We start from the raw sequence: 16,841 nt of genomic DNA, 5'->3' as shown, positions 1-16,841 counted from the left end.
GCAGTAAATTTTGAACACAATGCGCTGCTCTCAGGACTATACCAGAATCACTATAATTAAGAGGTGTTCAAAATTCACTGATGGGCAGAAAAGGTTGGAGCTCCAAAACCTTATTTGAATTACATTGCGATCTCTTAGTTGTGGCTGTTGTTGTGCATAATAATGTTCTTTAATTTATTTTTTACAAATTAAAAATTTGTTAAAAAACAAAATGTTGAAAATTTTGGTGCTATAGTAATATGTTTTTGGACACATACTTTCAAATCAATTTATTTATTTATCTTAAACCATTTTATATAGTGCTGTGGACAACATTCTCTCTAGCTATGAACTGCTATTAAAATGGCATATGACTAATTTTTCAACTAAAACATTACATGACCGAGCCAAGAACTGTTATCAAACAACAAACCAAGGGTATAAAAATATGATAATAGATCAATTAAAATGATAAGCGCATTCACAAAATACTTCATGAATATGAAACTGTGATCTTTATTTAACAAAGTCTTCATTTCACTGCAGTTACATGTTAAACCAATAAGGGCGTTTCCTGTTGCGTTCTACTATTCTCTTGTCATTATCTGCTTCAGAGGGCGTTTCATTTTCATACAAAACAACAGACTCTACAGCAGGAGTGCTGAGAGGTCCGCCTTCCATGACGGAGATTTGCTTTCGTATCATTGCCGTCTCCTTCCTGACTTTTTCATAGCAGAATCCACACAGAGTATGCTTTAGTTTCATGTTGCCACACTCTGGACACGGCTCAATGTTGTGCTGGAAAAGCAAAGAAAAACAAGGATAAATTGCTGTTTACTACAGCACAGTATAACATTGAAAGTTCTTTTAGTTTGTATAATGCTATACCAGTGAACCAGTGAGATCTTACCTTGACTTTTATCAGTTTATTTGGGTGTCGTCTTCTGCAACGATTTACTTCAATGGTTCTTCTCTTTTTAGGAGCTGCCATCCAAAAGATACTGTCCAAGAAACTGGGCTCAGAGTTTTCTTCATCACTGCTGTGATGGGATTGAGGAAGAATCTGGGGACCATTTACTGCCAGAGCTGGACCTGAAGAAAAGGTTTATGTGATAGATTAATAAAATAATTTTCAAACTGAGTTACTAAAATTATTTTTAAACACACAGTAGTATTTTAAATCTACTTTACCCCATACATACCTACATACATACATACATATACATACATATATATTTATAATATATATATATATATATATATATATATATATATATATATATTTAAATAATTATAAAAATATAAATATATTTTAAATGAGAAACTGAAATAAAAGAAGCTAATACTTATCAATTTACATTTTGCATGCATGTTCCATATATATTTTTAATAACATGTTACTTAATTAGCCATATAAATTAAGTAAATATATCTCAAGAAAAAATTAACACTTCAACGTTTCATTCCGAATTATGAGACTTTTTATTCTATTCGACCTATAGTACTTCCCCTTAAAAACACAACATGCCATGCGTCTCCTTGAGCCCTTCACTTACCAGAGATAATGACTTTCAAAACAAACACTATATTTAATATCAAAGGAATGGGCAGTCAGAATGATTTTTATTTTTTTAATGATATTAAATAAAGCTTAATTGTGAAATAAGTGTATGTATGGTGATATGAGTGGAGGTTAGCGTAACACATGACATTACAGTAAATGCACTCACCGAAGCTGTCAAATCCCGCTGCTTGCGCTAAACGGAGTTCCAGACGCTGCAGAGAGCGTCCGACAAACTGAAGTAAACCCGATAATGACATTATATGCGCTTTTTATTTCATATTAATGTAACATGTACAGACCTAACATCCTCACGGTCACGGCTCTAAAAAGACCTACTGCGCATGCGCCTTTTTCTGCACCCGTGCATTCTGGGATTTGTAGTACAACATTATAAAAATCCGCTTTATTTCTGAGCGGGTGTGGGCGAAATATGTTCAAAATATATATAATTAAACCAACAAATGTTTTATTTGATTATTAGATGATTTTAATTGGTGCCAGGTAAAATAAAACCAAACATCCGAACTACAGTTGTTTTAAACTTCTCCTTAGACTTCAATACCCACAATTCATTCAGCCAATCAGAGCGATTGAGCGCGTGACGTCACTTCCCCAACAGCCAGACACAGCCATGGCAGATAGAGGGTACAGTTTCTCCCTCACCACTTTCAGGTAATAAACATCACGCTTTTGTGTTATCCAGTGTGTTCATAAAGATCAAACGAGTGTGTGTTTTCAGCGAATCGCGAAGCTCGAGTTTTGTGGTGTGCGTTCCGTCAATCAGAGGCGATAAATCATTATTGTGAGCTCCGCCCAGCGTCACCGAAAATCTCAGACACCGAATATTTCAGAAATGTGGGTCGATGATTCATGGTCAGTGTGTTTGTGATCACATAATGAATTCCAGAGGAACAAATTCTACACTCTCATGGGTGTTTAAATGACAGACTGGGCCCAGTTTTGTCTTTGCGATTGAACTTGCTTATTTTACTTTCACTTTCTGTGTATCATGGAAAGCTGTTCTTTTATATAACTTCTGAATGCACATGAGCATACAGTTTATAATTATCAGTACTGTTTGTTGTTGTTACTATTATAATAAAATATAACTAAACAACGGTTTTGTGACAATGAGGACTGTAGCACTTTTATTGTGCATATTTAATAAGCCTCATTTGTATATTTGAAGTCTGTAAATGGGCAAAGTTACAATACAGCACAATGTTTTAACATATATATATATTTTTTAATCCTAGCCAACATGTCAAAATATACTTCACCTTACAATCACAACACTTTTTTATTATTTTTCTGTTTTCAGCCCTTCAGGGAAGTTGGTCCAGATTGAGTATGCTCTGGCAGCTGTAGCGGCTGGTGCTCCTTCAGTTGGAATAAAAGGTTAGTAATGTTCTTTTAGTTATTTATTATGTGTGTCTTAACTTTGCATTATTCATAAAACTTAATGGTTTTAGCATGTGTTTATTATAAACCTTTTGAGTTTTGTGTTTATATTGCAAGGAACTTTCATTTTATCATCATTTCGTTTTCACAGCTTCAAATGGGGTTGTTCTGGCTACGGAAAAGAAGCAGAAATCGATATTGTATGATGAGCAAAGTGTTCACAAAGTAGAGCCCATAACCAAACACATTGGTATGGTCTACAGTGGCATGGGTCCAGACTACAGGTACGGATTTGGAGCCTACATGAACAAACGCTAGATAATAATGATTCTTAATATGAAGCACGAGTAAGGCAGTCTTGTTAAAAAAAAAAAAAAAAAAAATGTGTAGGTGACATTCAGAGCTATTGTTTTAATGTTTTTAAAAAATGTAAAGAATAGTTCACCCAAACATAAAAAAGGTACTCACCCTCAGGCCATCCAAGATGTAGATGAGCTTGTTTCTTCATCAGAACAGATTTGGAGAAATGTAGCATTGCATCACTTGCTCACTAGCGGATCCTCTGTCCGTAAGAATGAGAGTCCAAACAGCTGATAAAAACATCACAGTAATCCACCCCACTCCAGGCTATCAATTAATATCTTGTGAAGTGAAAAGCTACATGTATGTAGGAAACATCCGTTATTAAGGTGTTTTAACTTTAAACTGTCACCTCAAGTCAAAATCCATAGTAACACTTCCTCTAATTAAAAAGTCCATCCCCCATTCATCCTCTCACATTAAAATGCTGTTTTAGACTGTTTTCATTTGCAAACAGTGCTTGATCTGTACATATTTCTCTCCTGATTCAGACGAGACAACTTTTTCACTGGAGAAAAAAATATTACGGTTTATGGACTATATATTTAGGCCCGAAAATAACAGTTTGAGGATTTGTTTATTATAAGCATGCTACTTTTTGCTTCACAAGACATTAACTGATGGACTGGAGTCATGTGGGTTATTGTGATGGTTTTATTGTGACCCATTCACTGCAGAGGATCCATTGGTGAGCCAGTGATGCAATGCTAAATTTCTCCAAATCCATTCCAATGAAGCAAACACATTGATCTGCATTTTGGAGTCCATTTTCAGTAAAAAATGACAGATTTTTCATATTGTCGTAGCTAAATTATAAAGGTGGGATTATATGGCAAAGATAAGATGCTCAGGAAGAGTCGTTGTAATGGGTTTTCATCATGTCTGCAGGGTTCTGCTGCGAAGGGCACGGAAGCTGGCTCAGCAGTACTTCCTGGTCTATCAGGAGCCGATTCCTACAGGCCAGCTTGTTCAGAGAGTGGCTTCTGTTATGCAGGAGTACACACAATCAGGGTATGTGTGATATGTCTCCATTGCACAGTTTACCACTGTTACAATTGTTCTGGAAGTTGTCCTACAATCAGCTCTTTTGCCAAATTTATAACAATATGCATGTACCAGATTGACAGTGGCATAAGATGCAGATTTTGTCATGTTATTGTTTTGACACAGAGGTGTTCGGCCATTCGGTGTGTCACTCTTGATTGCTGGCTGGGATGAAGACCGTCCATACCTTTTCCAGTCAGACCCCTCGGTATGCTTGCTATTCACTTTGGTATTATATAATTTAATTTGTTGTATTAGTGTAGTCTTTAAATTTGAACTGAAAATAATTGTCTCTTAAAATTTAAGCTCTTTATTATGCACCGTATTAGAAAAATAAGATGGACTTTGATCTGTTTAAGGAGCATACTTTGCATGGAAAGCCACAGCGATGGGGAAGAACTATGTGAATGGGAAAACATTCCTTGAAAAAAGGTATAAAACGTAATTACTGAAAGCATAAGGTCCTTTTAGTCTTCCTTAATGCACAACATCTCATTTGTTTCATTTTCCTGTTTTAGATACAACGAGGATCTGGAACTGGAAGATGCGATTCATACTGCTATTCTGACACTTAAGGTAATAATTATACAGTTTTATTATGAATATACAACCCAGCCACGTTTGCTAAAGGTCTGTTGATTGCAGTAATGTATTAGATACCATTATTATTTACATCCAAGATTAACTTTTTGTCTAAACTAAAATATTTAGTAGCTGTGAAATGGTCTGTTGCATTGTTTTTCATTTTGCGTTGGTGACAAACGAGTCAATATCTCACTGAAACTGTAATTGTCACCAAGCTTGATGTTTTATTTACTTGCCAAAGCCTCAAAATGACTTGCTGAATATTTATTTCAGACCCTGTTTGCATTAATGTCAAACATCAGTGTTAACTATGACTACTTTTGTTACAGGAAAGCTTTGAAGGTCAGATGACTGAGGACAACATTGAGGTGGGAATCTGCAATGAAGCAGGGTTTAGGCGACTGACTCCAGCGGAGGTGAAAGACTATCTAGCCGCCATTGCTTAAATCATCTCTTCAAGTTGTAGATTGAGCACTTATTGTCTTGTCTTCACTAGTACAACTTCATTAGTACTTATACATGATTTTGAGCAATGTAAAGGCATGGAAATAAGTGAAAGTTGTATTGTTTGTATTTTGCTTTTCTTTCTTACTGAAGGAAAAAATAAACAAGTCTTCTAAAATTCTTTTGACTGTGTCCATTTGTTCTGTTGTGCAGTGTTTTAGTTATGAACAAACTGCATAAAAGAGGACTGAGGATACTTAACATTTGGTTTTATAACATTAACTTCCACAGTTATTATTATAAATCTCGCTTCTGTGTTTGAAGGTCCAAAAACAAGCTCGTGAGGGGGTTTGGCTTGCGTCAGCCAATCAGAATCTTGAGCGCTGCGTCACTTATGGCGCGCCAAAAATGAGCCGGTACTCCTTTCCAACAGTATTCCTACGCATAAGCGGATGCTTGTATAGATAAACGCCTCAAAGTTTTTATCAATGAAAGGTCCAGCAATTTCCGTTTTATAGTTTAATCATATCCATTTGAATAACACATTCAAATTTGAACAGGAAAAATAGTTGTTTGCGCGGCAAATAGCTTAAATTGCTCTAGTTTCTGTCTCGCCAGCGCATTCGTATTATGCGTTGTGTCATTTGACTGAAAGTGACGTTTATGGCGCCAGAAATCAAGGAGGAACGGAGTTCGTTTTCAAAACGATGCGTTATCGTTTAACGTATTCGGCGTATTAAAAGCTTGACAAAAACTTTTTATAAGTGAGTTTGACAGCGAATGGTCTGAGCATATTAAAAGGCGCGTAAAAGATGGTGATGTTTCGCAGAAATGGTGATATGGACTCCAGCTCGGAGTTTCTCTCTCTTAACCCGCCTCAGAGAAAGTCCGCGCGGCTGAGAAAGGCCCATGATGACAGTTTAACAAGCGCCGAGGACAGTCCGGCTAATGTGAGTTAATCTCTCTTCTTTACAAGTACTAATATGGTAATATTTTTTTGTTGTTGTTCGTTTGTTTTCCTACAGTGAATTATTCGCGGTAGTAAAACAAAGCTGGCTGTTAAAAGAGCGCGGGATACTTGAGTAAACGGCATGAGCGCGCGACCTGTTAACGTAACTTACAAAACCAAAACAAATAAGTTGATTTGCAATGTTACGTCGGACATACACCGGTAATAATTTATATAGAGTATGTCAGCGGGAGTATTTTATGATTCAGAAACGCGATCTGCATTTCTGTACGTTAACTTACATGGGTAGTTGGAAAGTCAGAATAAGAATTTACTTTTATGTGCAAAGTAAGCTGTGGCTCACTGTTAAACGATGCATAATATATACACTTGAACGATTTTAATCACCTGCAAATAGTAATGTGGTGTGACACCTTTTAAAAACTGCAAATAATCCGTGTCAACGTATATTCTAGAGGTCCTGCAAATATAGTTAGAAGTAACTGTTACTGTTTATCTATAGAGTATAGCATGTCAGACACTGCTATGATGTATGCATGATCAATTTTTAGGGGTTTTTGACTGTAAAGGAGGAAAACAACATGAGCAGAGCTCAAAGAGGAAGACATATGGTCACCTTTGCTGATATGAATGGACAAACAAGCAAATCTCCTCCAAAAGATGAGAAAAGTGGGATGCATTTAAGGTGGGAGTGTCACGGTTTCATTTCTTATACTCTTACATTTTCATATCATTAACCATCTGCTATAATGTATTTACTAGATGTTATTTGTAAATCTGTGTATTCTATTATTTATTTATTCATAGAAAATCTCCAAGGCTTCAGGCGGAGGGGGAGAGGTCGGCAGATGAGCACACAGGTGGGCACATCAGAGTATTTGATAGACATCAGACAGCAGTTTTGTTGGTTTTCAGCCTACTAAAAATGAATCAATGTCTTTCTTCAGATGAGATGGAGTCAACTCCTACTTCTCGAAACCTTCGTGCTCGGATTCAAAGGCGAGAAGAAGACAGTGCCGTGAGACGTAGCTCCAGAATCACACGATATAAGCTTGACGCTAGGAACCAGTCGGTCCTCTATGACAGGCTTATTACGAAGTATGCACTAATATAGAAAACACACTCTGATATTTCTGTGTTTGTTAGCACAGTGACTAATTTGTCAGATTTAATGAACTTTGCTTATTTGATGAGTTAAAATATACCTTTATATTCAGACTTTTAAACTTTGTGTGTGGATATTTACACAATTCTTGGCTCTCATAGACTGTTTTCATCTATTTTAGCACTGCAGAAGCTGTACTTCAGAAGATGGATGACATGCAAAAGATGCGTCGGAGACTGAGGAGCAAAGACAGCGAGGAGGAGGTGTGTCATTGACTCCTCCAGTACATTTGTAATCAGTGAGGGCTTCACTCAACTGTTTTTGTGTTTCTTTTTAGAATTTGAGAATTTACTCTGGGACAAAAAGGAAGAGGATCGCAAAACCTTCAGTAGGAGGACAAGAAGAGAGTTCAGACAACCAGGAGAATGGTAACTGAATCAGGAACCCATTAAAATTGAACCAGTGTTTACTGCACTTTTCTTTAGCAGTGGTTCGGTGTTACTGTTGAATCACAGCCCTCCAACGAAAAAAAAAAAACATTTATATTAGCCCCAGATGTATTTGGAAAATTAAACCAACCTGTATTTGATTTCCAGAATATAGTGATCAAGAGGAGGAGGAGGAGGAGGATGGAGAAGGTGAGGAAGAAGAAAATGATGAGGGAGATGAAGATGAGGATGAAGATGAAGAAGACAGTGGAAAGCGCTATGAGTTTCGACAAAGAAAAGCTGTTGTTCGTTACCAGGCACCTCTTGATGGTTGGTGTTATAGTATATTAAACAGACCATGCATTGAAATGTAATTAGATCATCTATTTATGTTTCATGTGTTGTTTCTATATTCCTTTTTAATTACAGAGCCAAAAAAGCAGAGCATATTTTTTAAGCGTCACTCCAACCCAATTAGACGAAGATATACATTTAGTACTTCAAGTCCCAGGAGCCTGTACAACAACAGGAGGGGCACCAGGTCAGTACTAGTCATCTGCTTTTCTCCGAATTCTTTATCAACATAATTTAATCCAGTTTTCAAGAAAGAGCAAAGTCTTGGATTTGAGTCTTGACTTGGCAGGGTTTTCTTTCAAAAATTGATCTGCACAAGAGACACAATGAAGTGGTTAAATACATTGTGTTTCAAAAACATTGCAGATGGAACTTGCTTCATTTCCCAAAATCCAACTATGAATAGCTGAGTATTAGTAATGCACATCCCTACTCTGCGCTGCAGTGTCTTTGTAGTAATGCCAGAGGCACTCACGTGTTTCCACTCAACTTTGTGTGTTTCTTGTGTTGTAGTTGTAGCAGAAATGAGGTTGATGGGTAAGACCTAGCTTTCTTGCAGCCTTTCTTTAGCACATCTGCATGTGGATGATTGAAGGGCTTCCAAAGTGGGACTGTTAAAAAAAAAAAAAAAAACACACATTCTACGATATGTCACAATAACATAATTACTACACAAATGTTTTGGGCACATTTAAATTTAATGTGTTTTGACAGATCTGTTGGGATAAAGGTGGTGCTGGCATATTTTATGAAGGTTTATACATTTTAATGATGCTATAAATTCTTGTCGTCTTGTGCTTTTCTTTCTTATCTCAGGAGAAGACATGCCATCCACAGTAGTGACTCCACCTCATCCTCTTCTTCTGATGAAGAGAAATTTGAGAGGCGGAGAAGTAAGAGTCGTAGCAGGTCAATAAACAGGTAAAAGCTTTTAGTGGGAACTTTTTATTTTAGAGATGCTATGCTTACAAAGACACCTGAGTTCAAAGACTTGGAGAGCAAACATGACCAATCATATAGCTCTGAAATATAACCCCTGTACTTGGTCTTGTGAATGCGATAGAGAATCTATATCTGTTGTAGCTCTTATAAGAATTGTTTCTTAGACATCATCATCTGTAAATTTAGTAGTTTTTCACATTTTAAAGCAATTATTAAACAGAAGTTTTAGAAAAAAAATCTTAACACATTTCCCTTGTAGATGCCTCCCTATGAATTTACGGAAGGAGGATTTGTTGGGAATCCACAAGGACAGGATTAAAATTGGAGCAAGTCTTGCAGATGTTGATCCAATGCAAATTGACCAAACAGTATGTATTTGTCATTTGTATTGAAATTCAAAAAATGTACAGAACTGTGTTTGACTGTTGGGTTTCCATGTGCAGGTGCGCTTTGACAGCATTGGAGGTTTGGGCAAACACATCTCTGCACTGAAGGAGATGGTTGTGTTTCCTTTACTTTACCCTGAGGTCTTTGAGAAGTTTAAGATTCAGCCTCCAAGGTATGAAAAGCGATACCGATAAATATTTATTTGGTTATTTGGATGACAGATCAGTGGTTTGCAAAAATGAGAAATAATGCTAAATATCACCTTTTGCAGAATGTATGTTGATTGAATGCTATGTGTTTCCAGAGGCTGTCTGTTCTACGGCCCTCCCGGCACAGGAAAGACTTTAGTGGCTCGGGCCCTAGCAAACGAGTGTAGTCAAGGTGAGAGGAAGGTGGCGTTCTTCATGAGAAAAGGAGCAGACTGCCTCAGCAAATGGGTGGGCGAGTCTGAGAGACAGCTCCGCCTCCTATTTGACCAGGTTGCCCACATTTAAATGTAACTTAATTAAAATTTCATTTAAAAATGGTCATTCATGAATGCCTAATTTTGTCTATACCTTTTATTTTTAAAGGCATACCAGATGCGTCCATCAATTATTTTCTTTGATGAAATTGATGGTATTGCACCTGTTCGGTCCAGCCGTCAAGACCAGATACACAGGTGTGTTAGTCTGTGTTTCTGCATTGTTTATTTATTTATTTTTTAATCTTTTCTTGCTGTTCTGTTATGAAACGTATGAAATTGTTTATGTTGTCTGAAGTCCATCGTGTCCACTCTGTTGGCTCTCATGGATGGGCTAGACAGCCGTGGAGAGGTGGTTGTTATTGGAGCCACTAACCGTCTGGACTCCATCGATCCTGCACTCAGACGGCCCGGACGATTTGACAGAGAGTTTCTCTTCAACCTACCAGACAGAGAGGTAGAAGTTTGGAGCTCTGTTGTGGGCTGCCTTAGCCAGTGTTTATTTTCAACTGCAGGTTTTTTTTTGTTGTTGTTATAAAGTAACCTACAAGACATTGTTGCTGATTTGTAGGCTCGCAAAGATATTTTGAAGATTCATACTAGGCAGTGGGACCCGCAGCTGTCCGATTTGTTTCTTGAAGAGTTGGCTGACAAGTGTGTTGGTAAGAGCTTTTCCTGTTCCACTGTGTGAAACGACCTGATGAGTGCATCTCGCTTATCTTTGTCTCAGTTTTCTCAGTGCCAACACAGAGGCTGGTGCTTTCCAACACACCTCCAGAACCTGCTGTATTTGGGTTTTAAGTAGCAGTGTTATGTAACATTCTGCTGTTCTAGTATTCCCACTCTCTAGTACTCTCAATTCTGGCATTTACAGAGCCCTCAGACGGTCTCATCCTGTCCAAGTGGGCAGTTCTTATCCAGAATAAACTGCATTATCATCCCTTATTGTATAACAGTAGTCAAAACTCTCCCTGTGCTTCCAGGTTATTGCGGCGCAGACATCAAAGCTGTGTGCTCAGAAGCAGCTCTCTGCGCCTTGCGTAGACGCTACCCCCAGATCTATGCATCCTCCCAGAAACTCTTGCTGGATGTGGAGTCCATCAGCGTGAGTGGCCGAGACTTCCTCTCTGCCATGACGAAGATAGTTCCAGCTTCACAGAGGGCGGTGGCCTCTCCAGCTAAAGCACTCACTCCTGTTATTGAACCTCTGCTGAGCTCTGCCCTTAATAAAGCCATGGAGATGCTGCAGAGACTCTTTCCTCATGTAGAGCAGGGCCTCAAGAAGAAAAAAGATGCTGGTAAAGACAACTATTTTATCACGCATCCCCGTAGTAGTGCCACTTTATTTAAAAATCTGGTTTGTATTTTGAAATTCATGATCAATGCAAGTAAATATTTTCTATTTTAGAGGGTGTGTCTGGCATCTTAGATGATCTACTACAGAGCGAAGATGAGGGGTCCTCTGTGTGCATTACTAATAAAGGCCAGAAGAACACTGGACCGTCTGCATCTGCGCTTCATCTGAACAGGTTAGAAACGCGATGAACTGACTTCTGTGCTTACTCGGTGCATGTGGGGAAGCATAAGAAATGTTCTTAACAAAGTCTGATGTTTTATTGTGGCAAATAATGTACTGTTATCCCATTTAAAGGACTGATGTGAGTGACATGAAGTGTCGTACACAATTTCCCTTTTCTTGACTGAACTCTTCATGTGTGGTTTCACTCACTCTGTACAGATATGAGCTCACAGGAACCTTTGTTATGAGACAAAATATATCATATGTAAGATTTCAAAGACAGGATGTAATTTTTCTAAATTATAATAGAAAATATAAAACATAATAGGTAAAAGTAAAATTTTAATTAGATTATTATTCTAATAAAAAAATTATAATTATTTTATATTTATCACAATGATTGTAAACAAAAATATGCTAGTAGTTATTATTGTGCCAAATTGAACAGATTATTTCACTGTAATGCATTCTAGGATTTGCCTAAAAAAAAAATTTTTTTATATATCTTTGTGTTGCTACTTAGTTTTATAACATTCTTCTAATCAGGAATGTGCCTATATGATGGCTTTTAATGCTTTGTTGGTAGGCTTCTCAGCAAGTATTTGAGACAAAGCTTGAAACTTCAAAATATAGCACAAGAATTTCACTGATGACAGTAGGGAAACATGTTCAGCCTGTGGTGTATTTGGTGTTGTTTTGACCTGCCTGTCATTGCTGTGCTTCATTTTTTTCATTACATGTATTATAGGAGTGCCCTGCAGCAGCCCACCTCATTCAGACCCAGACTGCTGCTCTGTGGGACATCAGGCTCTGGTCAGACCTCACACTTGGCTCCTGCTATTCTCCACTCCCTGGAGAAGTTCACCGTTTATACACTTGACATTGCTGTGTTGTATGGGGTCAGTTCAGCCACCCCAGAAGAGGCCTGTGCACAGGTGAGCACAAATAATTTATAGTAGAAATCAAGATACATGGATGAACTTGTTTTATTAAATCACTGTCGATCTGTATTGTACATCAGGTTTTCTGTGAGGCGAGGAGAACCGCCCCCAGCATTCTGTATATTCCACACATTCAGTGCTGGTGGGACACTGTGAGCTCCACCTTAAAGGCCACATTCATCAGTCTCCTGCAGGACATTCCTTCATTCTGCCCCTGCCTCCTCCTCGCCACATGCAGCTTTCCTCACCACACGCTCTATCCTGAGGTACCAAGTATACTTAATAAACAGTACTGGAGCTTGTTTGGCTTAAAGAGTAAATAAAATGGCAGTTGTGATGCATTTTATCTTCTATAAAGTTACTGTATAATTTTTTTTTTTTTATTGTTTACCGGTTTAAAGGTGCAGGACCTTTTCCATGTTGAGTATGGGGAGGTTTTCGATGTTCCGCTTCCATCTCAGGAGGAGAGGCACAGATTCTTTGAGGATCTTATTTTAAATCAAGCTGCTAAGGCACCGGTGTCTAAGAGAGATGCAGGTGAGTATTTTTTTTCTGTAATGTTTTTCACATTGTTAGTATTTTCATGCACATTTGTGATAACTCCTATTTTCTTCTTATTAGTCCTCCAGGCACTGGAGGTGTTACCGGTGGCCCCTCCACCACCTCCCCGCCAGCTCTCTAAGCAGGAGATGCAGAAGCTAGAGGAACAGGAAGAGGACACGCTCAGGGAACTCCGCCTCTTCCTGCGGGATGTCACCAACCGACTGGCTCAGGACAAACGCTTTAAGGCCTTCACAAAACCTGTGGACATAGAGGAGGTAAGGCGAAGATGGCCTTCTGTATATTTGTGAACCAGTGCTATGTGCTCATTGAGGTTTTTTTTTTGTTGTTGTTTTTTTTTTCACACAGGTTCCCGATTACACTACAGTCATCAAACAGCCTATGGACCTGTCCACAGTTCTCTCCCAAATTGATTTGCACAAGTATGAAACTGTGGCGGCTTACCTGCAAGATGTGGATCTGATCTGGCAGAATGCCCTCGAGTACAACCCAGACAGAGACCCCTCAGGTTGGCTGAGAATTTTAGCTATGATATAGAAAACAGTTCTATGTCTGCATGATTGTAGATGTGATTGACTTTATACAATAGTTGAATAAAAAAAGTTAATATTGTGTTATAATCTACAACTACAGCAATAACCAACAACAGCAATTCAGCAGCAGCAGCATAGCAGATCTATTTCGCCAAGACCAAATACATTAACATTGTCCTATCCATCACCATGCTAAAATCTTCCGAGAGTTTTCATGATGTTACTGAACATTAGTGACACAACCACCTTCTTGTATGTAGGCAGTTTACAGTATCCATTAAACTTGGCACACTAATACTCAAATTTGTGGTCAAGGGTTTGTCAGCATTGGATGTTTTACTGTCATATCCAGTCAAATTTCAGGGATAGAACTATTCTTTAAGACTTTATAAGAGTGTTTTGCATAATTACATAATATTTGTGCGATTTCTGTAGCATGCAGTAACTGTTTGTGCTTGTAATAGATCGGCTCATCAGACACCGTGCCTGTGCTCTCAAGGACACTGTGCATGCCATAATCAGAGATGAATTAGATGAGGACTTTGAGAAGATCTGCGCTGAAATCAAGGAGTCTCGCATCAAACGAGGTTTCACTGACACTACTTCAGATCATATATGGATAGGAGTGAGACTGTAGCCATCACTCACATTTCTAATGTTTTATTTAGGCTCCACCTCGTCACGATTCACTCCTGCCTACTACCACGTGCTGCCAAAGCTGTCCGCTACAGTGGAGCAGAAGACAAGTGATCCAGCACCCAGTAAAGATGCTACACCTGTGCCAGCACAAGCAGTGATATCACCACGTCAAACAGGAGTTAATACAGGTGACTAACAGAGCTGTACTGCCTGACATCAGTGCTGTAGAGCCTCTCAAAACTGCCATCCATGAGGTACAATTTGAGGTTTTAGGATCTGTAGTTTTGATGAAAATATCAGCACTTGTGACATTTCATGATACTTGATACCAATAGTAGCAGGACTGTAAAATGAATAGATGTGATTATGATCATTTGATAAAATAAAGAGAGTGCTCCGTACGTTAGAGATCATTTTACTTTGTTGACTGTTTCCTCTCCCGTCTTGGAGACCGCTGAATGTGCCTCTTTAAATGGATTCGTGGTGCTCGTTGTTGTATTTTTAACACAATTGCAATGTTTTCAACTGACATTATGGCATTTAAAATAAAATTCAGTCATTCATTGCAGAAATTATGGCGGCTTAATGCATGATGTCAAATGCTTCCGCAGATTTTTAGTATTACTATAGAATTTTAGCTGAGCATTGTAAATCGTGCATATTGCTTTGTTCTTGGTTCTTGTCAACAGTATCTCCGCCATAATAAGCACTAAATGAGTGACAGGCTTTCTGTTGTAATATTACGCAAGGTAAATAAGAGGGTGACATCTAGTGGAGAAGACTAATGAAAAGATTCACATTAATCAGATCTTCTTTTAAATGTTTGCGGAAATAAATACCGGTAAAGATTGATTCACGGCTTTTAAGAATCGATATCAAACTGACGTCATTAAAAAAAAAAAAAAAAAAAAAAAAAAAAAAAAAAAAAACGATTAATCGGAAAATTAATTAAAAACTTCATTTGTACATTATAAATGAATGATGATGCATTTATATACCGTCACTTACAGCCGCTCGCACGCATTTTGTGCATGAGCCACACGCAGCCAAAAATTAAATAGCTTGATCGACCATCGATAGCTTTAATCTATTGCATTTCTTATTGACAATTAATCGATAATCAGTCATCGATTAAATGCTGACATTCCTAGTCCGTAATAAAGGCCAAGTAAATTAAGAGTGATTTTGTCTTTTTCTTGCCAATATTGTTTGATTTACAAGAAAAAAATTTAGCATTGACTTATACTTAAAATATTTTACCAGTACTTCTGGCATCAAGTTCATGCAGGCTGTGAATTAAATATTTTGTCTATCCACAGCTTCACAGATGAAAAAGAAGAGGAAAAACCGATGGAGAAATGGATTCATCCGCAGAAAGAAGTCTTGCTCAAATTTGAACTCTAAAGACAACCCTAACACAGCAGAATCGGAAGACGAAGAGGAGGAAGAAGAGGAAGATGGAAAACTGGCTGAGAGTGAAGATGCCGAGAAGATGAAAGATGTTGAATGTGAGTCAATGGAGACTGATGGCTGCGCTCGTGCAGAAGAAGCCACGGAATCCACTGCTGTAGCACAGAATAACAACATCCCTAATGAAGGACAAGAACCTGATAATACTGCCTCTGCAGAGGATGAGGTCGTAAATGTTGAGACCGTCCAGAATAATGCCACTGATGGCCACAATGATGTCCAAGAATCAGAGGGCAGTGAACCTAAGAGGACAGAGCCAAGTGCAGAGGACAACACAGAAACAGGTTAGCAAATCACAAAACAAAATAGCATTTATTTTATAACATTTTATAGTGTTTCTGTGAGCATAAAGCAGTACTTGAGTTTGCATGGGATTTTCAGAGTTCAGACTGAGGCGGATGACGAGAGGGTTTAAGATGCAGGCCGAACAGCAGAGTCTCATCAGTGTGGATGCTGCCATCAAGATCCTGGAGCAGAAGAACATGCCTCTTATCGTGGACCACAACAAACTGAAAGTAAATCAGATATCTTTCTCTAACTTCAGGAAAAAATACAGATAGTGGAAAAACTAAGGTAGTGTGCATTAACTTGACTTCTACATTGGAAAGGTGTTTTCATTCTCTGTTTTCAGGAACTTCTACAGAGAGTTGTGAACATGACGGAGGGATATGAGGTCAATCAGCTGGAGAAACTTTATGCTCTGCTGTGTCAGAGCATTTATAGACACAGGAAAGATTACGACAAAACTGCACTTATACAGGTACATTTAGATGATGCAAGAATACATCCTGCTTCCTTGTGTTCCTGTTGATTGTACAGTAAATGAAAACTTGCTAGTTGTCATTGTGTGTGTGTGTGTGTGTGTGTATATATATATATATATATATATATATATATATATATATATATATATATATATATATATATATATATATAATAGCTTATTAACTTTATCTGCCTATTTAACATGTATTTTCTTTTATTTTCCAGGAGATGTCAAAAGAAGTTGAAGAGTTTTCCTAGTTCTTTTTCTAAACAAACTACAACTTATTTCTTAAAAGAAATGCTCCATAAACTATATTTTGCTAATTCTGTAGTCATGTCTTTGAGTGTTGTGCATATTAAAAGCCTTTATCACAATTCTTACTGTCT

General features: G+C 37.9%; 3 protein-coding genes across 3 annotated transcripts; 2 read left to right on the top strand and 1 right to left on the bottom strand.

Moving 5' to 3' along the window:
• Positions 1 to 471: 471 nt before the first annotated feature.
• On the bottom strand, positions 472 to 1,895 carry mrpl32 (mitochondrial ribosomal protein L32). Its single transcript, XM_042741585.1, has 3 exons — positions 1,710 to 1,895; positions 890 to 1,071; positions 472 to 777 (listed from the first exon to the last, which is right to left on the bottom strand). The coding sequence occupies exons 1-3, from the start codon at positions 1,798 to 1,800 to the stop codon at positions 526 to 528; spliced, it is 525 nt and encodes a 174-aa protein (XP_042597519.1). The 5' UTR covers positions 1,801 to 1,895; the 3' UTR covers positions 472 to 525.
• Positions 1,896 to 2,104: 209 nt separating this feature from the next.
• On the top strand, positions 2,105 to 5,555 carry psma2a (proteasome 20S subunit alpha 2a). The gene is made up of 8 exons (XM_042741584.1): positions 2,105 to 2,215; positions 2,865 to 2,941; positions 3,096 to 3,228; positions 4,193 to 4,315; positions 4,475 to 4,556; positions 4,707 to 4,780; positions 4,867 to 4,924; positions 5,263 to 5,555. Exons 1-8 carry the CDS (start codon positions 2,175 to 2,177, stop codon positions 5,377 to 5,379), a joined length of 705 nt encoding a protein of 234 aa, XP_042597518.1. The 5' UTR covers positions 2,105 to 2,174; the 3' UTR covers positions 5,380 to 5,555.
• Positions 5,556 to 5,870: 315 nt separating this feature from the next.
• Positions 5,871 to 16,831, top strand: LOC109090734 (ATPase family AAA domain-containing protein 2-like). The gene is made up of 29 exons (XM_042741586.1): positions 5,871 to 6,327; positions 6,899 to 7,032; positions 7,155 to 7,207; positions 7,295 to 7,445; positions 7,634 to 7,715; positions 7,790 to 7,880; positions 8,049 to 8,210; positions 8,310 to 8,421; positions 8,748 to 8,771; positions 9,051 to 9,155; positions 9,436 to 9,544; positions 9,620 to 9,735; positions 9,868 to 10,042; positions 10,136 to 10,228; positions 10,325 to 10,483; positions 10,598 to 10,688; positions 11,010 to 11,324; positions 11,435 to 11,555; positions 12,294 to 12,480; positions 12,567 to 12,752; positions 12,888 to 13,023; positions 13,108 to 13,304; positions 13,396 to 13,555; positions 14,045 to 14,167; positions 14,249 to 14,407; positions 15,539 to 15,973; positions 16,071 to 16,204; positions 16,321 to 16,449; positions 16,680 to 16,831. Exons 1-29 carry the CDS (start codon positions 6,190 to 6,192, stop codon positions 16,710 to 16,712), a joined length of 4,110 nt encoding a protein of 1,369 aa, XP_042597520.1. The 5' UTR covers positions 5,871 to 6,189; the 3' UTR covers positions 16,713 to 16,831.
• Positions 16,832 to 16,841: the final 10 nt, after the last annotated feature.

This window comes from Cyprinus carpio, chromosome B16, assembly GCF_018340385.1.
Source record: "Cyprinus carpio isolate SPL01 chromosome B16, ASM1834038v1, whole genome shotgun sequence".
Lineage (NCBI taxonomy): Eukaryota > Metazoa > Chordata > Actinopteri > Cypriniformes > Cyprinidae > Cyprinus > Cyprinus carpio.
The sequence above is the reverse complement of the archived record's forward strand: the minus strand, read 5'-3'. Positions and strand labels throughout refer to the sequence as shown.

What these genes read in the sequence shown, in the direction of transcription:
- mrpl32 (XM_042741585.1), bottom strand. Translation starts at nt 1,800, where the DNA reads ATGTCATTATCGGGTTTACTTCAGTTTGTCGGACGCTCTCTGCAGCGT. An exon ending in AGCGGGATTTGACAGCTTCG is followed by an intron (nt 1,072 to 1,709) that starts GTGAGTGCATTT and finishes CCTTTTCTTCAG; the next exon opens with GTCCAGCTCTGGCAGTAAAT. An exon ending in ATAAACTGATAAAAGTCAAG is followed by an intron (nt 778 to 889) that starts GTAAGATCTCAC and finishes TTGCTTTTCCAG; the next exon opens with CACAACATTGAGCCGTGTCC.
- psma2a (XM_042741584.1), top strand. Translation starts at nt 2,175, where the DNA reads ATGGCAGATAGAGGGTACAGTTTCTCCCTCACCACTTTCAG. An exon ending in GGCATGGGTCCAGACTACAG is followed by an intron (nt 3,229 to 4,192) that starts GTACGGATTTGG and finishes TCATGTCTGCAG; the next exon opens with GGTTCTGCTGCGAAGGGCAC. An exon ending in CTGCTATTCTGACACTTAAG is followed by an intron (nt 4,925 to 5,262) that starts GTAATAATTATA and finishes CTTTTGTTACAG; the next exon opens with GAAAGCTTTGAAGGTCAGAT.
- LOC109090734 (XM_042741586.1), top strand. Translation starts at nt 6,190, where the DNA reads ATGGTGATGTTTCGCAGAAATGGTGATATGGACTCCAGCTCGGAGTTT. An exon ending in TCAACCTACCAGACAGAGAG is followed by an intron (nt 10,484 to 10,597) that starts GTAGAAGTTTGG and finishes GCTGATTTGTAG; the next exon opens with GCTCGCAAAGATATTTTGAA. An exon ending in ACAAAACTGCACTTATACAG is followed by an intron (nt 16,450 to 16,679) that starts GTACATTTAGAT and finishes TTTATTTTCCAG; the next exon opens with GAGATGTCAAAAGAAGTTGA.